This window comes from Amborella trichopoda, chromosome 13, assembly GCF_054954075.1.
Source record: "Amborella trichopoda isolate Santa Cruz 75 chromosome 13, AtrichopodaSantaCruz75HAP2 v2.0, whole genome shotgun sequence".
Classification (NCBI taxonomy): Eukaryota; Viridiplantae; Streptophyta; class Magnoliopsida; order Amborellales; family Amborellaceae; genus Amborella; species Amborella trichopoda.
Window position 1 is genome coordinate 828,833 of NC_142348.1, and position 27,296 is coordinate 856,128.

The following is a 27,296-nucleotide window of genomic DNA, read 5'->3' on the forward strand; positions in this document are numbered from 1 at the left end:
AAACTTTTGTTTAATTATGATTGTGAGTTCCTTGTTCTCTCTGACCCCGCCGATGCGCCTGAAAATGCTTTGGCCATGATGCTCTCTACTTGGGATTATTTCAAGGATTGGGGTAGGTTGACCTTCAAAGTTCCCTTGATGAGTGTCACTCATGAACAAAGGAAGTTGGCCCTCGTCTTGGCTACTTTCCCTGATATCCTTAGGGTCCCCCCCTTCTGCTGACTAAGTCTCCCACATTCTCTGATGAGGAATTGCCTAAAGATGTTGCGAATTAGTCGATCAAGGAGCACAAGAGGGGAATGGCTAGGATCTACGTTGTTAACCTTCTAGAGGGAATGAAAGTCAAGTTTAAAGGGGAGATCAGGCTCTTGGAGGAGACCATCGCCTCGGAGGATATCCCAGCTCTGTGCCCAAAATGAAGGTTGAGCTTGCTGCGGGTTAGAGGTTTAACCCCCTTACTTTTGGTGCTACAAGTGCCACGAGGAGGAGGAAAGGCTTCCGTCCTTAATGATCGTGCTCTCTTGGAACGTGCGTGAGCTAGAAGGAGGAGGGTGCTACGTCAGCTTCTTCGAAGATATAGACCTAACATTTTGTATTTGTAGGAAATCAAGCTCACCTCTTTTACTTTACCTCTACGTAGATCTTTTGGGGGTTCTCCCCCTATAGACTTTTTCTTTTATGCTTCTAATAGCGTCGAGGCCTTTTAACTATCTAGGACCCTTTTGTATTATCGGGGATTTTGGTTTGTTTATTTTTTTGTCACATTGTTGTATCTTTTACAGACGTTGATGGCTTTGCTTTCTGTGTATATAATATTTATGACCCTAATGTCAATAGGGAAAATGAGGAGTTTTTAAAATCCTTATTGAGTATTATCACTTCGTGTGGGACCTCGTAGTGTAGCGCCGGTGACTTTAATATGGTTAGGAGCCCATATGAAGTCTCTACTTGATCTACTCTCAACCCTTAGATGCTCTTGTTTGATTCTTTTGTTACTTCCCATCGTCTGTTTGATTATGAGATTGTCGACACCAAGTTTACTTGGTCCAACAACTCCTTTTCTGACCCGAAGATGTCCAAATTGGACCGCTTCCTTGTCATAGAAGGATGGGATTCTCATTTCCTGAAATCCCTGGTTAAGGAATCCCCTCACCTTGCGTATGATCATGTCCCTATTCTCATGGACACTTCTGCTTTGGTCTTTGAACCATCCCCCTTCCGCTTTGAATTAATATGACTGGAAGATAAAACTTTCTTTGATATGGTTTGGATATCGTGGGAGTCTATTTGGATCTCTGGCTAGCATGGGTTTATTCTATCTATGAAACTTAAGGGGCTCAAAATTAAGCTTAAAGTTTGGGGGAGAAGCAACTACGGTAATATTGGTGACAAGATCAACTCAGTTGAAAGATCTCGTTTCTCAATGCTCTAGAACAGCCTGTTGCTGGACTGAGCCAGGACCAGTGCCGTGATAGGGAAATGAAAAAAGGGGACCTGCAAAACCTTCTTCATATGGAAGAAATTTTTTGGTTCCAAAGTTCTAGATCCAAATGGGTCAAACATGGCGATTTAAACACCAAGTATTTCCACTCCATGGCCAATTGCGGGCATTGATCTAACTATATTAGCGGTTTATTGATCCTTAAGATTGACATGGATAGCCCTGAGCATATTTAAAATTTCATTGTCAATCACTTCCATACTGCTTTCTCTTCGGAAAGCCGCATGCCTTTTAATAATCAGAATGTTGCTTTCAAAACTCTATCTGCTTCCTCTGCCGAGAGTCTTGAATGTGGTTTTTCTACTGATGAATTTAGGAAAGTTGTCTTCGATATGTCCAAGGACAAAGCTCCTGGCCCGAATGGTTTTTCCTTTGCCTTCTTTCAAGATTTCTAGGAAGTAGTCGAGTTGGATGTAATGGTTTGTATTCATCAGTTCTTTTGGGAAGGCTTTGTGAGCAATGCCATTAACTCCACCTTCATCTCCCTCATCCCCAATATGATTTCCATTGAGTCTCTTCAGGATATGAGGCCTATCAGTTTGCTGATAGCCTTGTATAAAATTCTTGCTAAAGTCCTAACTGACTTTGCAAGGTTTTGAATGAGGTCATTGAGGGCCTTCAAATGACCTTTATCAAGGATAGGTATATCATGGATGATATTTTCTGGCCCAAGAGACTATCCACTCAACCTAGTCTATAGGCTTGAAACATGTGCTTCTTAAGCTTGATTTTGAAAAAGCTTACGATCGTGTGGAGTAAGACTTTCTTGACAACAGTATGCAACTGATGGGTTTTGGGCTTACCTGGCGCAAATGGACATCTGGTTACCTCTCTTCGGCCCATTTCTCTGTTTTCATCAATGGCAAAGCCTATGGCTATTTTCACGCTTCCAGAGATCTTTGTCAAGGAGAACCTTTCTTGCATTTTCTATTTACTTTGGTAATCGAGGCCTTTAGCAAAATGCTTCAAGGGCTGGTTGATAGCGGTATTGTCCAAGTCCTTCTTGCCTGGCCAAATGGAATCATTCTCAGTCATTTGCAGTATGCTGATGACACATTGATTTTGCTTAAAGGCAAGGATGACAACATCCATAAGATCTGGTTGTTTTTAAAGCTCTATGAACTAATCTCTAGAGCAAGGATCAATATGGGTAAATCCAAAGCACTGGCAGTAACTGCCTCTCGACAGAATTGCGGACTAGGCTTCGTTGTTGGATTGTGATGTGGAATCCTTTCCAATTAAGTACTTGGTCCTGCCTCTCGTTAATGGCTCTTCTCCCAGGTCCCTATGGGACACTCTTATTCAATGAGTCCAAACCAAGCTTGATGGCTGGAAAGCGAGGTCCCTACCATTTGCATGTAGGTCAACCCTCATCAAAGCAACTCTCTTTAATCAACCGATTTATTAGCTGTCGCTGTCTCAGGCTCATGCTTTAGTGATCCATAAGATGGAAACTTTACAGAATTTTCTTTGGAGTGGGTCCCATCATAAAAGGAAATTTCATCTTGTCAAATGGACCTCTGTATGTCTCCCCAAGAGAGATAGGGGTCTAAGCATCCGCAGCTTAAGGGCGGTCAATGAATCTTTATTAACTAAATGGTGGTGGAGATTAGCAACTAACAAAGATCAACTTTGGCCGAGGGTTATTTTTGGGAAGTATGGGATGGATCCCAACGGATTCATTGCCAAGAAGTGCATCAGGTCGGACCGTCTTTCTCTTAAATGGAAAGGGATTCACGGTGTGAGATCTATATTCCTTGGCTTCTCAAGGATCCTACTTGGCGATGATCATCGTATTGTTTTTTGGCATATGTTAAGTGGTTGGATGACTACCCTCTGAAACTGCAATACCCTGACCTGTTAAATGGGTCTTCCCAAAAGCAGGAGCTTGTTGTTAATAGGGTTTCCTTCTCTGGGGCAAATGGTGTGGAATGTTTGCTTCAACATCAGAAGGGTGGACAAGATCGTGGCAGACCAATATCAGTCATTACTTGCTAGACTGTATAATTTTTGCTACCAACCCCACATCGTAGATAAGATTATTTGGAGTTTGGAACCTTGTGGAGTTTTCTTGGTGTGCTCTCTCTACAATGTTATTAGTAGATACCAATATTGAGGACTATCCTTATATTGCTAAATTTTGGAATTGCAATGTGCTTCACAGAGTTAAGACCTTTTGGCTCCTTGCCCTCAGGAGACTGCTTACCATCGACGACTGAGACGAAGGGAAATGATCCTCACCAATGTTTGCATCCTATGCAAATCGGAGGAAGAAACCATAGACCACCTCTTTATCCACTGCCCTTTCGTGCCGGCCTTGTGTGACTGGCTAGCCCTCACTACCAACTGAATTGCCCCAAGGCAAGATAACATTCTTGCCTTTCTTCAACCGCTTTGGGCTCCACCTTTCTCGTCCTTGGGCATCAAATTATGGAGAATTGCTACTGCAGCAGTATTATGGAACTTGTGGAAGGAACGAAACCTAAGGACCTTTGAAAGTCGGAGACGTGACCTCCCTACCTTCCTCCTGACCATCTAGTGATCCATTATGACTTGGGCTTACACTTTCTTACCTGTTAATGTCATTGCCAAGGAGTTCTTCTTTGCCCATTTCAAGAATCTTATAGTATTCAAATCTTCTTCTAGGTCTTTGAGAGGTGTATGGAAGCCTCCCCATGAGGGTTAGGTTAAGCATAACTTTGATGACAGGTTTGGCTGTGGGTTATGAGGGCTTTCTTCGTGATCACTTGGGGACCACAATTTGGACCATCCCAGGTCGACTTCATTCTTGTGAAATCAATGAAGCTTAACTTTGGGCCTTAACGATGGGAATGTTACATCTTGATCATTCTAACCTCAGAGTGCTTATTTTAGGTGATTCGACTAATCTTATAAATTGGTCCCTCAACCCATTTTCCACCCCGTGGTGCCTACATGCACTCATGCATGAAATCTTGCTCACTTTGAGAGATTTTCAAGTCCAATTCACCCATGTTGTCAGCGGTTTTAACTTCGATGCTGATTCCTTAACGAAATTGGCAACCTCTTGAGCTTGTTGTTGTTGTTGTTCTCTTTTCTTTCATTTCTTTTGTCATTTTTTTCTTTTTTTCTTTGTTTTTTTACTTGTTTGTATTTCATTTCATTATCTTAATGAAGCTCTCACTTACTCGAAAAAAAAAAAAAAGACAAAAATCCATATCACTGACACCAATGTATTATATATTTATTTAGGGTGAGGTTTGTGTAGCCTTAAACAATCAAAGTTACGCACACCTTTAAATAGTGCCAAAAGATTTTTTTTAGTATAAAAACTCCTTGTAATGGTTCGACAATCTATTTTCATCTCTAATTTTAAAATTTAAAGGTTCAAAAAATAGTGTAGATCTATGAATACTAGAAAATCTTAAAAATTGATAGTTTAGATAATATGTTACAAGATTCACTATTCTTAGGATTTGAAATCCGTCATTTTTTTTTCACACTCATATATCTCAAGGTCAAGATGATCGATTGGACGTTTTTTTTGGCAACAAAACAACCTCTTTCAATGAGTTTTTAAGATGCGCTTTACTTTAATCATCTAAGGTTGATAGCTATAAGAAATAGATCATATATATTCTATCGCATAAATTATGCAGAACATAGTGAATCTAGGCCATAATGAATCTAGGCTGCTAGCTTACCACTACAGAAAACACTCAATAGCCCATAATGAATCTAGGCCGATTTAAGAGTTGCGATTGCATTTCGTATTTAAATTTTCATTTTTTTTATAAATCCAATTCACTTGAAATTTTGAGTGGCTATTTTTAATCTAATAAAACTATTTAAAAGTAATTTATAAAAATAAATTGATCAAAATACCCCTAAAATTTACATGTGTATTTATTTTTTGTGAATAATTGTTTTACTATTTTTATTAGGTGCACAATGATGAAAAGAGTGGACAATTTAAATTTCAAGTGATATGGATTTGTGGAAGAAAAATTAAAATTAAAATACAAAATACATTATTCCATCAACCACCAAATTTTACATCTAGTGGTCAAGATTAATTGTGACCACCTTGTACCAAAGGTAAAAATGACCTCATTATTTACTTTCCCATATAACAAATCTCATTATATACTTTCCCAAATAATTGACAAATCAAAGTATTTATGTAAAAAAACTAAATATAATTGTGCCTGATTTCTCTAATTTGTCTGGATGGGTGCAGTCACTTAAAAAGCGGGTGTCAAGGCTAAGGTTTAAAAACTCGATGGTTCGACTTGGAGCCGCCGGAGTCGTACCTGGCAGGTACCTAGTCCCGATTTTTCTCCCCAACTTGGGGCCTCAGCCTAGAACACCAAGAAATTATATTAACAAAAAAATAATAATTCTAGGACTACAATTTTTAGGATAAATTACAAGCTCCTAAACGTTGTTTAAACATTTTAAAAATGTAGAAATTTTGTTGCATTGTCTTATGCTTTCTGACATTGTTAGAAGTAGTGAGAAACTGAAAATGATATGACAACTTATAACCTCACTATGAGTATGATCCTTGATAGAGTAAAATAACGGACCAAGGTTTATATGACCGACCCCAAATAGTTAGGAAAAAGCTATGATGATGACAATAATGCCTCATGCTCTTTAATTTGCGTGAGTGCTAAAACCGGTGGGTGACCCATCCAACCCACTGGTCTGATTTTTTAAACACTATAACGACTATACCACTTAGTATATTCTATCAGTATGGTAACTATCATATTGTTACTATCCTATTTTGCTTCAATACTCCTCATGAAGCCTCTCAAAGGAAGAAATCTATCTATATCTATTATCCAATTGGTAAAGCAAATCTGAAATATTTGTTGAAGCCTCTCAAAGGAAGAAATCTATTCTATATCCATTGTCCAATTGGTAAAGCAAATCTGAAATATTTGTCGAAATCCAACTGTAATTCTCATTGTACAAACTCAACAAGAATGGCAGAGCTACGAATCGGACATGGGCTTGATTGTTTAAGGTGCGTCGCCTGCAATGCTTCTTCCCAAGTTTGAATCCTACTGTTGAACCGCGAAAGAACAGAAGATAAGAATGGTAGAACTTGTAATCCACCTAAAACTTGGCTGACGAAATCTAGTCATACAGTTTCCGCTAAATCAGTATTTGAAAATAACAGATCCAGAATGGGACTCAACTGATCCGGATCAGAAATCAGTGTTCACTGGTCTAATTCGTGGACAGGATCAGAAATCACTGGTCTAATTCCTAGACTAAGTTGGCGAGTTGGCCCTATAGCTGGTCATATAAATATATTTACAAATATCATATCTTTTATTTGAATATCTGAAGTAATCAAGGAAACACATGAAAGAGTTTCCCCCCCCCTTAATTATCGCTTTTATTTATTTATTTATTTATTTTCTTCATTGGATATTGAGGTTCCCAATCTGGATCGTTGATCTAGCTGATCCAGATCAGAATTAGTTAATGAGTGATCCCCCCCACAGATCCGTGTTTTCAAACACTGCTCTACATTGTTCAAAAAGAAATCCTCTGCATCTCCCTTATCCAAACCTAAGGCCCCTGTGATTGCAAATATCCATATTTCAAGATAAAAACACCACAGGTGCAATTGAAAAGGACCCTACTTTCCACACTTCATAAATGCTCACCACCCTTCCATATGATCACCCCATCTCCTCTCTTCTGTTTGAAGTCCCTCATTGCTTCCATACCCAGGCATTTATCAAAGTTAAAAAAAAAGAAAAAAAGAAACATGAAATGCAAATAATAATAATAAAAATCATAATAATGAAGAACATGCTATTATCAATTTGACTGCACACACACGTACGCGCATGGGCACGCACACACACAAAATTTTGCACACCATGTTTCACATGGATTATTGCCAAATAATTAGATCCTTTTTAGTATTTGAGTAAACAAATCAACTCAGAGATGACAAGCATCTCGAGAAAAGTTGTCATCATTTGCAATGCATAACTCGAAACGTATGAGCACCAACTAATTACCATAAGCATTTGAGTAACTTTTGAGTCTTTGACTGTTGAAAAACTCAAATAATAATAAGCATTTCAGTTTACTAGTTGCATGAGTCGTCCAAATTCCCTCGAAACTAACTGAAATATCAGCTGTAGACTAAATTTTCTAACGATAATAAGGTTTAGTTTTGTAAAATTTAAGAGCAGGGCAAAAGCTCAACATATTTGCTAAACTTGCACAAGAGGTGACAATCATATATTTTTCTTTTCTTGTTATGAATGGCATAAAGCCCAAAGTATATAACAGAGCAACTTCACAGGATTGTATAAATGCATGTTCTCTTCAGCCAATTTATTATAGCATTTCCTTCACCAACACCACCCATATCAGGAGCAAAAGAAAGGATAGAGATACCCACACAACTATAGGTTTTAGGGTGCCTATGAGGTTACACCAAAGACACGGATCCTCTGATCAATCAGGACACCACAAGAAGGGCAACTCTTCTTGGCCTGTTTCTCATGTGATTCACTGCAATCCGCACACAAGATTTGATGGGCACATGGCAAGAAAACAACTGAGACTTTGTCTCTCATGCAAATTAGGCATTTCCTCTCGCGACCCACTTCCCCTTTTGACGATTCTTGAAGCTCCCAGAGTTCTTGAAGTATCTGATTGTCTGTTTCTTTCCATGCCTTTGTGCCATCTCTATCAGAAGAGTTTTTGGAGCCATTCATCTTAGCAGATTCAGCATATGATTTGAGGCGTGAATGTTCTTGTTCCAATCTTTGGATGTCATCCTTGTGTCGTTGAAAGTCTATCTCTATCTTACGACGCAAAGCCTCTTGCCTTCTTTTGATGGAAACCTCAGCCGCTTCCTTGGCCCTTCTCACCTCCTCAGCCTGTGCAATTGCTTCTTCTCTGGCCTTCATGTCCAGCTTCCATTTTATCTGAGCAGCAATTGGGATTCAAAAATAGGTCCGAAGACAGCTCCAAAACCATATAAGTGATGAACCTTTGCAACGGTTCTCAAAGTGGCATTGCATAAAGCAATAAGATATTATATCCGACTAGGAGAAAATGTGTGGAAACAAGAAATAGCTAATATTTTCCAACCTCAACTCAGCCCAAAACCCTGAAAAAGAAAAAAAGAAGAAGAAGAAGAATTGCAAACATCTAGATCTAGACAAGTGAAAGAAAAAAGATGAGGAGAAAGTGGATTCTCCTGCAATTCATGAACTCGCCATGTCTGTGCCATATCTTGTATCATCTGTTTCTGCAGGCACGTGTGTGTACATGTGTGTGTGCTGTATTTATTGCTTGTTAGCATCCAATATTTACTTAGACATAGTGAAGGTGTGATATCTCAAGAAACCAATTTAGAAATCTTGCCCAAGAAAGAGATCCTTTTAGACAGAAGGAAACAATCTTATGCACAAAGTGTTGCAATCAAAGAACATGCATAACATAAGCAAACATATGAACTAGCAAAAACTCATGAATTTGGGAGTTAACATAAAGAAAATAAATTTCTTGAGTTTGTGAGCTGTGACTTGATTGACTCACCTCAGTTTCTTTATGTAACTCCTTCGTGAGAGACAACTGCTGCTGCAACTGTATGATCTTCTGTTTTTCTGCGGCAACCTCTTCCTGCAACTTAGTCTTTTGTTTCTCCCATGCCAACAGCCTCTTAAGACACTTCTTTTCTCTCTTTGCAACCTCTAAACAAGTAGAAACTGACTCCGCTGCACTTAATTTTGATGCCTCCATTTCTGCCCTTATCTCTGCATTCTCAGTTTCTAATTTCCTCACAGCCGCATTTGCTCGATCAACCTGAGCGCTTGCTTTCCTCAGGGCATTTTCGAGGTCTGAGAGCCTCTTCATGGTTGTGTCCTCGAGAGCCTGCTTTTGTCCTTTCTTAAGAAGCAAAGTCTCATCCTTCTCGATTCTCAGGGTTTTAAGCTCTGTGAGATCATTGCTCAGCTTTCTCGCAGCTTGCATTGCTTTCTGATGAGCCCAATCAATCCTCTCTTTAAGCTGCCCCTCCAAATCTCTTATCTGATCCATCAACTTCAATAACATCTCATTTCTGGGGTCATCTGATCCATTTTCTAATTTCTCATCTAAATTCATGTTCTCTAAGCTACCCAACAGGTAATTCACCATATCTGAGAACGAATTAGCCCTTGATTGGTCATTTGCGTCTGGTAAATCATTATCCAAATTCTTCATAGGGATAGAATTCTCCTTGCCAGAAGCCACCCATGTCTGTACTTTCTTGTTTAAACAAACAAGAGGAGAATGCTGGCAATTTGGCGACGGATTCGAGGAAGCATGAGCTCCCAACTTTGAATCTCCTAAACCTCGATGATTGTAACTTGCCATGGTCCTTTTCAATACAAGCTTCATATGAGGTGATATGCAAAAACTTAGTGGGAATTCAGTAAGAGCAGTACGTTTAAAAGTTGAATTACGTGGAGCTGAACTACTCATAATTCCATTAGAAGGAGTTGGAAGGGAATCAGGCTGTTGGGTATTGCTGGTTGTTTGAGAATGCGAACCAAGGGAGGAAGATGGGTTCATTGGTAAAGGAGCTGTAGGGGAATCCAAATTATGGGTATCACAAGTCTGAGATTGGGAACCGACTGATGAAGATGGATTCATTGGTAATTGCATCAAGTCCCCATTTTCAGGGCCTGAAGTATTACCTTCAGGTTCGAGAGTGCCCCTATTGGTACAAGGGGGAGGCAAACATGGTATGTCAAGAGTGCTTGCACGACCCACATGGAGATCACTCATGAGTAAGCACCACATTGCATCTCCCTTGCTTAATTGGGGTCGGACCTGTTGAAGCAAGCACACCATGCCTGCTAAAGAGTACTCCTCTAATTGCTTTAAATCCGCAAAAACCAGTTCAGATTCATCAGTGGTTCCATTACTGTTCAAATACGATAGAGTGTTTTGAAGGATATTCGATAGCACATCCGAGCTTCCATAGCAATGGCCTTTCTGGAGAACTGCTTTCAAAGCAGTTTCTTCATCATATCCTAAAGAAACAAGCTTGCAGAGAGCTTCATTGTAGAGGAACTCCAGATTTTTCAGTAATAGGTCTTCTAATTGACTCTCAGTGCAGTAACCCCAGTCGCTCTCATCCATTTCACTAAACTCATGCTTTCTTTCATTCCCATCTCCAATATCAGTGTAATTAAACAGTTTGGGCAGGCCCATGTCCAATGGAAATGAGGATTGTTGCAAACTCGATTCTGATAAATTTGAGGAGCACAGAAGACCCAATTCTGAAAAATTCGAGGAATTTTGAAGACCCATTTCTGATAAACTTGAGGAATTTTGAAAACCCATTTCAGATGAATTTGAGGAATTTAAAAGGGAAGGATGCAATAAATTTGAGGGTTTTTTGTCACTTGTAATGGTTTCATTGGCCTTCATTGCTATACCTGAACTCGGTCGATGTTTTCTACTGTTTCTGATGATTTTCTCCCTTACTGTAATACCCATTATCCTCAAATACAAAAATTTTATTCTTTATGAATAATAGAACCAAGAAACCTGATAAAACCAAAGAAAACAGATCAGAGATGGAAATGAGTTTGTAACTGATATTATATGAAGAGAAACTCAAAAGAAAAACTCAATATCCGAATTCCCCAAGAAAAACAGGAATCCTTTCTTATTTATGAAGAAGAAGCTTAATCCCCCAAAAACTCGATTTATTCAGATTAAACTAAAAAATCCAAGACCAAGATAAAAAACGCAATTCAGAACTGATTCTAGAAAATACAAATCAAAATCACAATCGCAAAGTCCCTGACATTACTGATGGATAACAGGAACCAACATCAAATCAAAAACGTCAATTATGTTTCTTTATCAAAGATATAATGAACAACGCCAAGAATTAACTCATTTTCTAATCAAATTAAAAAGAAGAAATGCCGTCAAAATATTCACTTCTATGACGATCAACAATTGGGGCAGATAATCATACCTATTGAGCTCGAGATCAGTAGATAATTCTACGGATTTTTGCTGAAATCGCAGAGAAAATCATTCAATAATTAAACCAAAATTTAGAGACAATAAAACAAGAAAGTTTTCAATAAACGCATCAAATTCAATGGAAACTTCAACTAAGTTAAAGAGAAAATAAGAAGAAAAACTTACCGGTAATGGTTTTGAGTATGAGAGCGAGACAGAGAGAGAGAGAGAAAGAGCATGGATGGGGAACCCTAAAAAGACGAGAGACGCAATACAATATTTACACAAACATTACCGAAACTAGCCATAAAGAACCAATCTTGTCAGGCCCATTTAACAGGACAAATAAAAGGGTACGCACCTTGAAAAAGACGACAATGCCCCTCACATGTTGGGCTTTTTAAGCCCCAGAACCGGAAGCCCATTTGTTGAGCGTTATTGCCCTCAATAGTTAGGCATTGAATTTGCTTAAAGCCCTTTGGGCCTTGGAGCATTCGCCTTTGTGTTGGGCCTTTGCTAGAGCCCTAGGAAAAGGCTCATATTAAGTGCATGCATGAATGGTGTGGGTACACAATAAACTGGACTGAGCCAATGTGTGCGTTTGACCTATGAATCATGCAAGTCGGTCTACAGTGTACATGCCAACCTCTTCATTTTGTGTCGTCTCTAGCCACATCTTTATAGCTTCAACGTCTTGGTCGCATCGATTACAATTTTTATTTTCTCATAATGTTTGGTTGCAATAGTTCTCGATTACAATTTTTATTATCTCGTAATGTCTTTGGTACTATTGGATGTTCAACATTATAATACTTATATACTTGCTAAATCGCATGCTTTATCTTTCTCTGGAAATAATTTCATTCCATCTTTTATATTTAATCTTGTAAGTCCTAATATGTGGGGTCCTGCATCTATTCTATTCTAAAGAACGCATGCTCTCTCTCTCCCCCCTCCACTACAATTGCATGATGTCTAATGAACTCTTCAATCTCTGTATGAGTGCAAGAGCTTTCTCTCATGTTTCTCTAGGAATGCAAGATTTCTCTCTCTCCACACCCCATGAATGATCCTATGAATGCTTGATGTCTCTCTCTCCAAACACCTATGACTGGGTGACAACTCTACTCTCAAAGAAAGAATGCATAATATCTGTCTCTCCATGAATGCATGATCTCTCTCACACAATGGCTTCTCTCTCTCTCTCTCTTTTTGAACAAGACACTCATTTGAAAGCTAGATGGAGGCCTCTAACCAAGTAATACAAGTCGGGTAAACATGCTCAATAAGGACACCATGACCTATGGGTTTATCGCTAACAAATTTAATACGTTGCGATGCAAAGAAATAAAGGTTTCTTTCTCTCTGTTTTTTTGGTATTTTAACGGAGGGAATGAAGGGTGGGACGTTATCTTGAGGTATCAGCTCCCCTAATTACTTATGCCTTAACTCAATTCCTGGAAGTAGGGGATTTTTTTTTTTTTTTTTTGAAAAGTACGCAATAGCTAATTCATTAAGGTAATGAAATTACATAACAAGTACCAAAATGAAAAGTAGGGAACTATCCATTAGTTGAAATTTATCCAGTAGGACTCTCTCTTCCAACGTGCCACTCAACAATTGATAAGACAGTGATAACCACTAGGTTATAAAGTTTTTATAACCATATGCTTGCTTCGTATATTCGGTGGGGCCTCGTAAGGCATGAGCTCGTCCAATCGAATATTGACAAGTGCACAGAGCACCTATGCGCTTCAAAACATTCAGGACTAATCAACATTCGGACCCGAATGTCATCCAGGAATGTGTTTCATGAGCATACATGTTGAAAACTTGAGGGAATAGATGGACCTACTCCCAAGATTAGGGGCAGTATAGTGAGACTATCGATTGCAGCGATCGGGCTTTTACCAGAACTATGAGAACTCTATAAATTTCTGTATCTCTCTCCATGGCCATGAAACCCTTCTTAAAGAGAGATGGAGGAGGTCGTCCTCCAACGTTCGGCTTCATCCTGAAATCTCTGAGAAAACGTGGCCCTGTAATCCTGGGAAGTGGGTGGTTACTTTCTAGCTGTTCGATAACGGCACTCTCTCTCTAAGAAGCCTCCCTTTTTAAGAGATAAACATTAAATTATAAGAGAGAGAAATATTGGACGTTTAAAGGCCCCATGGCCACACATACGTACCAACATCTCTCACTTGACCATGAACGCCAGATATATTGAAATATTATAAAGTCTTTACCACTCAATGAATTTAACATTTATGTGCATATTTTTGTCATGAGGCTTTCACGCAAGTGCGGTTATATATCTCATAACAAAAAATATTCGAAGCCATGCCATGGTTTTTTATGCTAATGTAGTTTTTCCTCTCATGACTAAGACATCAAAAAATATCCCATTTAGGAGTTCCTGACTTAAATATTTTCAAGTTCCATCAAAGCTACATACTTTGAAAATATTTCTGCACTCAATCCCTTTGTTAAGGGGTCTACAATCATATCTGAAGATGACATATAACTTACAGTTATTTCATTCTTTTCAATAATATCATAAATATAATGATAATTAATTTCAGTGTGCTTACCTTTGGAACTATAAGCTCCATTTCTAATTGATGAAATAGCAGCCTGATTATCACAAAAAAATTTAACAGTTCCGTCAGCTATATCCTGCTTCAAATCATTTATGAAGCGTTTAATCCAGACGGCATAAGTTGTAGCAATGCTACAAGCAATATACTCGGCTTCCATATTATATCGAGCTACACAACTTTGTTTCTTACTAGACCAAGAAACACATTCACCTCCAAAGAGGAATACAATTTATGAGGTTGATTTTCTATCATCTGGGTCTCCTGTAAAATCTGCATCAGAGTACCCAGTAACCTTTAAGTTGTCAGCTTGGAAGCACAACTTGTAATTTTTAGTTTTCTGAATATATATGAGTATCCTTTTTACAGCTTGCCAATGAGCTATCCCAAGATTACTCTGAAATCTACTTACAAGACCATATGCATGACTCAAATTAGGTCTTGTACACAACATGACATAATTTATGCATCCTACAACTTGAGCATATGGAATTCTTTCCATTTCAGCTTTGTCACTATCATTTAATGGACACATTTTCTTTAATAATTTCAAGCCTTTACAAATATGTGTATCTATGGGCTTGTAATTTTTCATCTTAAATCTCTTTAAAACACATTCTAAATTATTTTCTTGAGATAAACATAGAAGTCTTGAACTTCTTGTTATATTAATGCCCAATACATATGAGGCTTTTCCCATATCTTTCATCGCAAAATGAAACCTTAGCCATGATTTGGTATGGTTAATCATGCCAATATCATTACCGGCAATCAAAATGTCATCCACATATAGTGACAATATAACAAAATTGCTCCCACTATTCCAGACGCATATACAATGATCTAACATATTGGCTATATAACTAATTTCAGTGATTGGATTATGAAAAGTAAAGTACCAATGCCTAGAAAACTGTTTTAAACTATATAAAAATTTATTAAGTTTATATATATATATCATTCTGATTGTTTCATGTATATATCTTTCTTTAATTCTCCATTTAAGAAAGCTGTTTTGACATCCAACTGAAATAATTCTAGATCATAATATGCAACTAATGCAAGAATGATCCTAATAGAGGAAAATTTTGCTACTGGAGAATAAGTTTTTACATAATTTTTGCCCTCCCTTTGGATAAATCCTTTGGCTACCAACCTAGCTTTATATTTATCAATAGATCCATTTGCATTAAGCTTTTTCTTTAGGACCCATTTGCAACCGATGACTTTTCTATCTTTAGGGAGGTCAACCAACTCCCAGACTTGATTTCTTTTAATAGAATCAAGTTCATCATCCATGGCTTGAGTCCACTCAGCTGAGTCATATGAGCTAATAGCTTCACTTTAGCTACAAGGTTCATCTAATGTATCATCACTCATTGAAGAGTAATTATCTTCATTCATAAATACATAAAATTCTTCTAAAGTCGTAGGTGGGGCTATAGTTCTTTTAGGCATATCTGGTATACTTGATTCAATTGAATCATTCTCACCAAATGTAGAGGGAGTCTGAGAAACAGGGTCTTCTAGACCCTTATCTTTATCAATTTCATGTAAGTCAATAAACTTATTTAAAATATTTTCATCATCTATATTTTCTAAGAAATGAGCATCACGACTCTCTACTAATGATCTAATATCATGGTTATAGAATCTATACCCTATAGAATTTTTTGAATAGCCTATAAAAGAGCATTTTATAGTTTTAGTTTGTAATTTATATCTATTTTGTGGTGGTATAAGCACATGTACTCAAAAACCCCAAACTTTCAAGATAGTAAGGTCAAGTTTCCTACCTGTCCATAATTCATATGGGGTCAAGTCTATAGATTTAGTTGGAACACGATTAATGATATATATTGCAGTGTTGAGAGCATCTCCTCAAAAATGAGGTGATAAATTTGAATGGCTCATCATGGACCTAACCATGTCCATTAGAGTTCTATTTCTCCTTTCAGCTACACCATTTTCTTGTGGTGTATGTGGCATAGTTGTTTGGTGAATTATACCATACACCTTACAAAATTCAGAAAATAACGTGAAGCAATATTCACCTCCCCTATCTATTCGAAGAATTTTAATATGTCTACCTAACTGATTTTCTACCTCAACTTTATATTCTTTAAATGTTTTTAATGCATCTGATTTCTTACTAATTAGGTATACATATCAATCGTCTATAAATGTTATAAAATATTTCATACCTTTATGTGTTTTCATATTTAATGGGCCACATATATCAGAGTGAACAATACTAAGTAGTTCACTAGACCTTTTCCCTTTAGGAAAAGGCTTCTTAGTTAATTTACTAGAAATACATGGCTCAGATGTTTTGAACACAATTTCTCCTAAATTGGGGAGCAATCCCCTTTTAACCATTTGATTCATTCTGTCTTTATTTATATGTTCTAATATTAAGTGTCATAAATATGAATCATCCATACACATAAAAGCATCAAAAGAAGCATCAATATAACCAGAAAATGATGAACTTTCATTAATATTCTGTCGGTACAAATTGCCAACTTTAGTACTGCACACCAAAGCTCTAGAATGCTTCCCAATAGTTACCTGACCAGACCTGAACCTTATTTTATAACCCTTGTTGTCTAGCTTTAGGACAGAAATCAAATTGCACCTCATATTTGACGCATACAATGTATCAGTCAATAAGAGATTTGTTCCTCCTGGTAAACACAGCTTGAAAGTACCAACACCTAGTACATCACAGTATGTGTCATTTCCTATATAAATCCGCTGATTACCAGCTGCAATCTCTTTCAATTCTGCGCATCCATCATTGGTACTTGAGACATGTCGAGTGGAGGCTGAGTCGACCCACCAATTTCTTAGGTCATGATCGGCAACTGTTGATTCTAGGACTACGCAGATCAAATCATTTCTCTTATTTTGATTATTTCGAACATGGTTGTTATTTTGGTTTCTATTTTTATTTTTCAGCTTAAGACAATTAAACTTGATGTGGCCAATTTCCTTACAATAAAAACAGGTCTTCTCAACCTTATCCTTTTGACTTTTAAAATTTCTCCTCATTCCCTTATACCTATTATTTTTCTGATAATTGAAAGGTTTCTTGAGGATCTGAGAAGATGAACTTTGGGCAAAGTGGAGCTCATTTGACTTCTTCCTTAGTGAAGCTCATTTGACTTCTTCCTCATTCTTCTCTCATCTTTAATACTAAGATGCATAGGAAGATTTAACATGGTTATCCCTTGTGCAGAATGGTTCAATGCAATTACAACAGACTCCCAAGATGGAGGGAGACTGTTAAGGACAATGGACACTTGCATGCGATCGGGGACAGGATTCTCAGCTGCAGTAAGGTCCTTTGCGAGCACTCTCATTTTATTGACATGCTCGGTTACTGAGTCTGTTTCTTTCATTCTGCAATAATTGTATTTTTCTAACAACAATTGTACATGGGCTTCAGAAGTGGTCCCATACTTTTCAAATAAGAAGCCTATCATACTTTGAGCTATGGTGTAATCCTCAAAGACTTTAATTAAATCATCTTCCATAAAGCTCAACATAGCAGTCCTAGTTACTTTGTCATCTTCCGGAGTGCATTTTACAGATGTCGGACTGCTTATTTAACAGTGAACATTCTTCGGAGTGCATTCAGAAAATGCCGAAGTGCTTCTTAGTTTTGCCGGTGCGGGTTTTTTAGATTCCAGACTGCCTATTAACAGTGAATCAATCTCCATAGTGGATTCAAGAAACGCCAGAGTGCTTTTTAATTTTGTCGGAATGCTTTTTACATATGCCGGACTGCTTTTTTATAGTGAACTAATCTCCGAAGTGCTTTCAAAAAATGTCGGAGTGAGTTTTAGTTTTGTCAGAGCGCGTTTTACAAATGCTGGACTGTCTATTTTACAGTGAACTGATCTCCGGAATGCGTTCAAAAAGGTCGGAGTATAGCAAAAAGGACTCAAAAGAATGTGGAAGCAAAAAATCTTTTTCGTGAACTTGAATAATCTTTTACCAAAAGGGCTGATGTATACAAACGAGTATAGCAACAGTAGAAGATTGACATCCATTAGTGAATATGCTGGGATGGATCTTGGCAAATGGACTCAGAAGAATGTTAGCTCCCTTACCGTGTCCTTTGAAAAAATCTGTTGGAATTATTAAATCTTTCTATAATTTTTATCCATATTAATCATCAGCAATCAAAACACGCGACAATTTAAATGAAGGCATGTACATTTAGCCCCAACCTTTAATATCCCTCTATGTTTCTTAAGCAAATTTTTGGGTTGATGGACACTTCTTAAACCATCTTTCACCATCCGTTATGAATCAAAGCTCCACATTCCGAAATACAATTTCCAAAGCTAAAGGAAGAATAGTGGAGTGCAGCATTTATTTGAGAGAAATGACTATGCTAAAAGCCGTGTTTCCACTGCCTAAAAATTGAATGATTAACATATTATGAACCTCTAGAATTCCCCATTTGTGTTGAAGGAATTAATAGCCAGTTGTAATTCTTAACATAACAATGATAGAATCGCGACCCCAAGGGAGAGGCTTTCATACAAATTTCAGCAAACCACTTTGCCCAGTGACCCAGCAACTGAGATAGCAGCCTGAAGACCATCAGCTCTTCAACAAAGAAGAAAGAAAAGAAAAAAAAAAACCACCTCAAAATTAACCCCAAATAGAATAAATTAGGAAAAAAAAAAAAAAAAATGAACCCATTAAAGCAAAAAACATGATGAAACTCCACATACAAGAATATAACCTTTTTTGATCTTCTCTAAAGTAGCCAAGGGAGCCTTTCTCTTCGTCCTCTGCAACCACTACACAACACAGGAAAAAAGAAAAACAGAAGCAAGAGAGAGAATCAAAGGAACAAGAGTAATATATAACTCTTACCAAGCCAGGGGAAGTCATGTCAGGGGGCTAATGAAGCTAATTCAGATATAATTCTTACCACTCTAACATGAGAGACCCCCACAGTTGAGGTTGTTATGTGCTCAAATGCAAAAGCCAAAAGGCAATAAAACTTGATCGAGATGAAGTTGAAGTGCTTATACAATGATCTAAGAAAGAATATATTGGCATATGCTTATGCAAAGATGAAGTGCTTATGCAATCATATCAATCTTTATAAACTCATTCATAAAGAATGGCATATGCTTGACCAAGTTTCAAAGCAGTTTCCATTAACATAATGACATCAAAAAGAACTTTAAATGGTATTGATTCCATTAACATAAAGACAACAAAAAGATTGAATATTTCATTAATTGGCTATCATGATAGAGTAGCTTCAATTGTACAAAAATAACTTAACAACTTAACATTAGTTTCAATCTCGATACTCAACTTCTATCTTAAAAAGTGTTCATACTTTTTAATTTACATTTGTTCCAAAAAAATACATCAGCGTTCACTTTCTTAGCCTTAACCATTTCTTTGGTCAACTTGTTATACCCTTGCCTTTATCATTTTTTCTCTTTGTACTTCTTTCATTTTCCTCATCAATCTTGATCTCTCTTTTCTTATCATTTATTCTCTTCGTTCTCCTCTCATCTTCCTCATCAGTCTCGCACTCTTTCCTCATCTCCACCATCGCCCTCTTTAGTCTTGCTTTCCTCATCAGTCTCGCTCTCGTTGTCGTCATCTCCACCATCTGTCTCCTCGCCCTTACTTCCACCATCTCCTCGGCATTATCATAGGAGTGTGCTGCATTAACAAATCGTGGGTCGCCTGTACCAAACGTATCGATTCCCCTACTAATACTTCACCACCAAGTGCAGTTTGTAGCATCCTTATACAGGTTAATCGCTGCAAGTTGACAATCAAATCATATAAATAACTGCTTTGAATAGATAATTATTTTTTTAAAAAAATAAAAATATATAAAAATAATAATATACCAATCTCCTCTCGTCATCATGACCTGCGAGGGGGGCACATTTGATTACGACTGTGAGGGGACGCACAATGGAGTATTTCCATATCTATGAGTGAACATGCCGCACCAGACCATATAATCCTTTGTATGCATTCCACCATATTTATCTATGGCTACCTTGACAACATCGCATTCTCATTGCCGTCAGTCGCTTATCTCGCTAGCCAACTCATCAATCCAACTAGTGGGGTATAGACTCACCTTCTCCCTCCTCTCCCACTTAGGAGGCCCCATGAGAATAAGTTGCGACTTCCCAAATTGCCGTAGCACATGACCCGGCATATAATACTGTACAATGTGAAAACTTATCAGATATGACTGGCACAACGTGTTCTCTTTATTAAGTGTATCTAGTGGGGTGTACTCCTCATATAGTTGTCAATTCACCTACAACAATAATATAACACAACACCGTTAATGGGTCTTTGCATTAAACACTATCAAATTGAGATGTCTTAACACTAACCATATCAATTGCGATGTCATGAAATGCTGCTAATGGGTCTTTGCAATGTGGTTGTTTCTTCCACTTGCAAGCTTTAGGCATTTCTATGGTGATAGTTTTAGGTTTGGTGCCTATAGCTGGGAAATACTCATAGAATCAACACTGCACAAAAAAAGAGTAGAAGTATTAGTTTCAAGCTAAAAAGATTGTAAATATGTAAATATTGACACAAATATGTAAATATGTAAAAAAAGGTAGAAGCATTACCTGTAGTAGTGTTGTTGACCCACTAAAATGTGTATCATCGTCCACGACCTTAAACAGTGAACGACACAGGAAGGCAACTGTTGCTGCACCTTATGCATACTTCCCAGCCTCATCGAGATCTCAGAACAGTTGTAGGTAACTTGTAAGCTTGGACCCTTGAGATGCATCGGCAAATATCGTTGTGCCGACCAAATATAAGAGATATGCTCGAGTTTGTTGAATGAGTTTTAATTTGTAGGCTTTTTTGGTAGTTGACCAAATTTCATCCTCAACCAAGTATGTTTAATATGGAATAAGGTATCGCCTTTAGGGCAATCTCCCAAGTACTCCATGATGAAAGCCTTGTAGTCTGTAGGTCTGATGCCGGTTACATGCTCTCCAATCACGGGTATCCTCAATATATGATACACATCGTACAGGGTTGAAGTGATCTCACCAACAGTTAAATGTGCAGTATTTGTCGCCTTGCACCATTTCCCCATGAAAGCCCTCAATAAACTGCAATCGATATTGGAGACCCCAATGTCTATCAACGAGCTTAATTTGGTCTTCTCGACCAAAGCTACCTGTCATGAATCTAGCTCCTATTTTCCTAAGGTCTTAGTTGATTCATTAATACGAAAAAAAAAAATTCATCTGAAATGAAGTTCAATAAGAAATGGCATACATTAGTTATAAACAGTATAAGAGTTATCTAAGTAATGTAAATCATGAAATAGAGTAATAGACTATCGTACCTTTTCCATATGATCGAACGAAGTGGATGGGTCCCTTGTTCCTCTTAAATATTCTTGGTCTTGCATCGTTAAATCTATTTTATATTCTCAGAGTTTTACTTGTGCATATCACATCAATTAAGAGGATATGTACATATGAATTGACAATAAAAACAAAAAAGAGAGTAATAACAAGAAAAGAATATTAAATGTGCCCCAAAAGAATAACAATGAAAAGTCTATCAACAATAAAAAGTCTATCAACAATTGGATGGTTGTTGCCAAATCTTGATGCAATAATATGAAGTCTATCGACAATATAATGGTTGATGCCAAATCTTGATGCAACAATAAGAAGTCTATCAACAATAAGAAGTCTATCAACAAAAGGATGGTTATGTCAAATCATTGGGGCACTAGCAAAATGTCCTTTCAATCCAAATTTTGCAATCAATAAAGAGCCTCTGTGTATACATGAACTATTGGTTTTGATATCAAGTTCACAATGCAAACTCCTTTAACTATAGATAGGAAGAAAAAACAAACAAGGAACCATTTCCTAGATAAATTGAGAAAATAATAGCTCAAGTCACATGGTGTAAGACAACATGGAAAACAAATGGTATAGAGAATATTGTTTGTATTATCTCGGAAAGCTAAAAACACATCCAACTGCACTAAAAAAAAGAACTATTTATGTGCCCCACAAGCGCAAAATTTATATAAATAAAATAAATTCCAGTATTTCTTACAAAATGGTTGCTACAAATTAAAAAAGACCAAATAAAAAAAAATAAATACAATCACCTGCCTTCAAGTAGGTGTTTTACATGTTGCACTTTTATGACCAGTTCTTTTGCAACGACTACAGTGCATAGGTCTCACAGGTCGATGCACTTCTTAAAACTCAATTGCCTTTTTTTTATGTCGGTCAAGGGGGTGTCTTAGGTGAGGTGAAAGCACTCTTACTTCCTCTAGAGAAAGCTGTCCTCATAACCTACACCCAAACAAGCCGATCAAGGTAACTGGCATGATAACTACAGAATATGTTTCACAAAATTTTGCAACTGTGAAATATTCTTGACAATAGTCAACATCCCTAATCATTACTTGAAGGGCTTTACTAGCATACTTACAAGGCAAACATGTTATTTGTCAACCCCGGCATTCACATTCTCATGTAATAATATTTATCGTATGATCCATGCGATCACCCCTTGCTTCATACATTGCTCCATATGATACCACAGTTACCCTCATGGAAAGGGATTGCTTAATGATTTTTTTAATTCGTTTTGAGCTTTTGGGGTAAGTGTTGTACTCCAAGTTTCAGCTTTCAAACTACGAGTGACTATTAGATTCATGATTTGTCTCCTAATTAAGTCAACACACTGGAGAATTGGCATATCTCGTGCTTCTAGAATCCACTTATTATATGACTCAACCACATTGGTTGTTACTTGGTCATAACGATTACCTCTGAACTGTGATGTGGCCGAACAATTTGGTGACGCTGTTATGAACCACTTGAATGCATCCTCAAAAAATGATCTAATTTTCACCATCTTATCAAAATACTCTTGTTGCGTATATGCTCTACATGCTCCGATAAAGTCACATACAACTGCCTTCTTAACGTCATTAGGTATGTGTTTGCATTCTTTCTTGAAATTCTCCGCTAAATGACGCTCACAGAAGGCATGATGAGCATTATAAAAAACTTGACAAACTGTATCAACTAAATCAGGGTGTCTATCTGACAAAAAAATGATTTCACAATCCATCCTAATAGCAATTTTTAGAGATTCCATAAACCATAACCAGTTATCGGTACACTTGGCGTCCACAATTGCGAATGCAACGAGAACATTTGACCATCCCCATCAATTGAGTTTGCAACAAGTAGAGTCCCTAGGAATCGTACCTTTAATGATATCCCATCAAGAAATAGAAGTGGACGACATCTATTTTTAAAGTTATGTATTGACCCATGAAAGCTTAAAAACAATCGATGAAATCTACCACCTAGTCATACTTGTCATGTCCCATAACTACCAGGATTCGTCTCTAACACACGGTTTACATATGCTGGTAACTGGTTGAATGCCTCCTCTTGCGAACCATGTATGTATTTGATGGCCGTTTCTTTTCCTCGACAGGTCTTCCAACAGAGTACTTCTAACCCATAATCTCTAGATAAATCATTCATGATTTCTCTAGCCTTGTAATGTGCAGTGTCACTTAATTTATCCTTGATTCAGGATGCAACAAATTTTCGTGACGCTCTTCTCTGTACATCATTGCTTGTCTAAATTACATGAGTGATCTTTTGTTCATTTTTTTATTTGAAAAACATTCGTCCTGTCAAGCTTCGTACAATATATCTCTCATTTGTATCCATCACCTTTGCATTTTGCCCTTGTGCGATACCCCTCTTTTTTAATAAAACGGTATACGAAATGGTTTGCCATAGCAAACTTGCTAAGGCCTTTTCAAAAATCTTCTAAAGATTCAAACTGTTGTCCTACCCCAACAAGTGCATCCTCCCATGTGCTAAGCAACCTTGGTACATTACTTTGTTCCGAGACAGATACTAAAGCATTAAAGGGTTCTGGGGGTCTGACCTCTTTGACTGCCATAGTATTACTTGAAGTACTTCCACCCCTACGTTCACTCCCATGAAATACATACATGAGCACTTGATTCTCGCCTTCATGGGTGTTCAATATCCTAACAATATCATCATCAATGAATAGGTTTATCATAACTTAGTTCTACAATCAGTGAAAAAGGTAAATGCATTACCACCGATAAAATATAAAATCTCATCGCTATTTGTTCGGAGTTCTCCACAAAAATATGCAATAAATTAATCTGCTGTCACCCATTTTCTTTTGTCCTGCACAATATTTGTTAGAACATCACCACCAATATACTAGCCTTGAACTTGCCCTATGTTTATTCAGAAAGCTTTTGTAACAAGAATTGGTACTAAATTTTAACAAAAGAAAGATGATGAGCCATCATTTACAAGTTCAACAAAATGTAGTAAAAATAACCTAAAAATTATTACCATCAATGGGATCCATACATTAAAAATTGTTTTCTAACAATAGCTTGATAAATTTTAAGAAAGTTTTTTGTAACAAGAATTTGTACTAAATTTTAACAAAATAAAGATGATGGATGATCATATACAAATTCAACAAAATGCAGTAAAAATAAGGAAAACATTATTACCATGAATCGCATCCATACCTTAAAATGACAAATATAAATACAACGACAATATCCATAGTTTACTAAGAATAATAATCAATACATCCTAAGCCATTATCAATCCATTCCTTCAATTGTTATTGACAAATTAAATTTTAACAAAAGCTACGCAAATATTAAGAAAGATTATTGTAAACAAGAATTGCTAATAAATATCAACAAATAAATAGTATGGAACAACATCTATAAGATCGACAAAATACAGTAAAAAATAAAATAAAAAACCCAAAAATTAGTACCACCAATAACATTCATAACTTAAAATGACAATAGAGACACACTGACAATATCCATAATAATTTTAAAAGAAAATTAATACAAGAATTACCTATCAATTCCTTCAATTGTATAACAAATTAAATACATACAATGTAGCTATCTTTAACCCAAACTTGATGTTACAATATTAATATTAGATAAAAAATATTTTCAAATATTTAATTGAAATATTTTTTCATACCTGGGCCTCAAAAATCGAGCTCAACCTGTGATGAAGCTCGTTTCAAGATAGATGTGCTTTGTGGGACTTTTGTAGACACTTGTGGGCCTTCAATTGTAGAGAAAGAGGGATAGAAAAAATTCGTATAGATAGTGACGCCTTTGATTGTAGAGAGAGATTGGATTGTAGAGAAAGAGAGATAAAAAATGGGTTCTTTCTAGGAGAGAGTGAGTGAGTGGGCCTTCATAGAGTGAGAGATTGAAAGAAAAATAGGTAGAAAGTGGTAAGTAGGGCCTTGGTAGGTCAAAGTGAGTGGGCCTTGAGGAGTGGGGACTCTTTCATCGTGATGGAGGAGATAAGGGATTTTTGCACCGTAATAAAAGATATAATGCAGGTAGGAGAAGGGCGTGAGGGGAGATAGAGGATAGAAAATAGAAAATCACCATAGAAGAGGGAAAGGGGAGATCACCACTTGCTGCTGAGAGAGAGGAAGCCGCAGAGTAAAAATGAACGCGTAAGAAGAGAAAAGGTAAACTGGGAGGTTAGAAAGGGATTGAGGATTAATTTGTCCTTTTTTCATTTTTTTGGGGTTGGGGGGGTATTAGTCATAAAAGTCATATTTTATAAAATTTATGTGAAACAAAATTAAAGTGGGGGTAAAGCATTTAGAAAGTACAAACTGGGGGGTATTAGTAATTTTCCCTTAATCGTATGTTGAGGACTTTAAGAGTATACACCACCAAGTGGTGTAACGTAGAGTATACACCACCAAGTGGTGTAACGTAATAAAACCTACATTATTAAGCAAAAGTTAAGGGGTGGACATGTGTCCCAAAAATAAGAAAGAACCATAATTCTATGGAACCCTAACTCTATAGAGGTTGTAAGAGACATTCCCAAATTTAAGGGATAAAAATATTTTTTGAAGAGAGAGAAAGTCATATTTTATCCTAAAATTAGTGTGTGGAAGAGAGAGACTTTTTGAAAAGAGAGATGTTAAGGGAAGAGAGACTGACTAAAAAAATACTGTGTTGAAGAGATATGGGGAAAGATATCTTTTTTCCCAAAATTATGCGTGGTACAAACTAAACATATTATTCTATATCTAAGGGAAGAGAAAAAGTATACATCTTTTTGAAGAGGGAAAGTACGCATATGGGCATCTATCCCCAACTCAAATTCAAGAGAGTAAGATATGCATACATATCTAAGATTATAATAAGAGATAGAAAGTAGAGATTTTAGAAAGAGAGAGATAGAGATTGTTTCCATATTTGAATTTGAAAAATAAGAGAAATTTTCTTTCTCTATTTTTTGGTTCAAACTTTTTAAAATGAGCACCTATCCCTAACTTATATTTAAGAGAGAAAGATTTGTATACATATCTCATATTGTTTCGATATCCAAGGGGATTCCCCATCCAAGATCATGATAACCCCTCTCAATGCATGAATGCCCCACTCTCTCTCTCTATATATATATCTCACTCTCATTAGTTAGGGTTTTGATGTTATAGAAGTTAAAAAACCCTAAAGCGGATATGCCCAAATCATTTGATCAAATAAACTATATTGGCTTCAACCTAACTTTTATTCTCTGTTTCTTTTCTCTTTGTTGGATAGATCTTCCTTACTCTCAACCAAGTACGTATCTTTTGCTTTTTCTCTGGTATCAATATTTGTGGCAATTTAGTTATTTTGTTTTCTCCATATCACACGATTCATTAGTTTTAGTGTAATTCTCTATTATACTTTTCATGGCATGAAATATTTTAGGTATGGATTGAAGCAAGAGAGAGTTTATATTTACAAAAATATAAAAATAAGTATTCATTGCCAAAATATTTTTTAATCTTAGTCAAAATGATAAAGAATGCAAAAAAAATATTACAAATAGATTTCTTATTTTAAAATTTTTTAAAAATATTCCCAAGTTGGGCCAAATTTTTTTTCAATCTTTGCCACAATGATAGAAAACATAATAGATTTCTTATATATATAGGGTTTGGCAAGAGTTAACAACCCCTCAAAATACAAAGGTTAAAGTTAGAAGGGGTTGTGATGGGTGTATTTATAAAAAATATCATATTTTTTTGTTTAAAAAATTATTTTAATA

General features: G+C 36.7%; 2 protein-coding genes across 3 annotated transcripts; one reads left to right on the top strand and one right to left on the bottom strand.

The window, feature by feature from the left end:
* Positions 1 to 2,287: 2,287 nt before the first annotated feature.
* Positions 2,288 to 2,722, top strand: LOC105420912 (uncharacterized). The gene has a single exon (XM_011626284.1). It carries the CDS (start codon positions 2,288 to 2,290, stop codon positions 2,720 to 2,722), a length of 435 nt encoding a protein of 144 aa, XP_011624586.1.
* A 5,024-nt stretch (positions 2,723 to 7,746) lies between these two features.
* Positions 7,747 to 11,805, bottom strand: LOC18437434 (RING/U-box superfamily protein). 2 transcript variants are annotated; one of them, XM_006847642.4, is made up of 4 exons: positions 11,684 to 11,805; positions 11,508 to 11,548; positions 9,068 to 11,068; positions 7,747 to 8,451 (listed from the first exon to the last, which is right to left on the bottom strand). In XM_006847642.4, exons 3-4 carry the CDS (start codon positions 11,015 to 11,017, stop codon positions 7,942 to 7,944), a joined length of 2,460 nt encoding a protein of 819 aa, XP_006847705.3. In that variant the 5' UTR covers positions 11,018 to 11,068; positions 11,508 to 11,548; positions 11,684 to 11,805; the 3' UTR covers positions 7,747 to 7,941. The 2 variants fall into 2 exon arrangements, with proteins under 2 accessions (XP_006847705.3, XP_088712213.1); XM_088856087.1 differs by having other exon boundaries at positions 7,747 to 8,636.
* Positions 11,806 to 27,296: the final 15,491 nt, after the last annotated feature.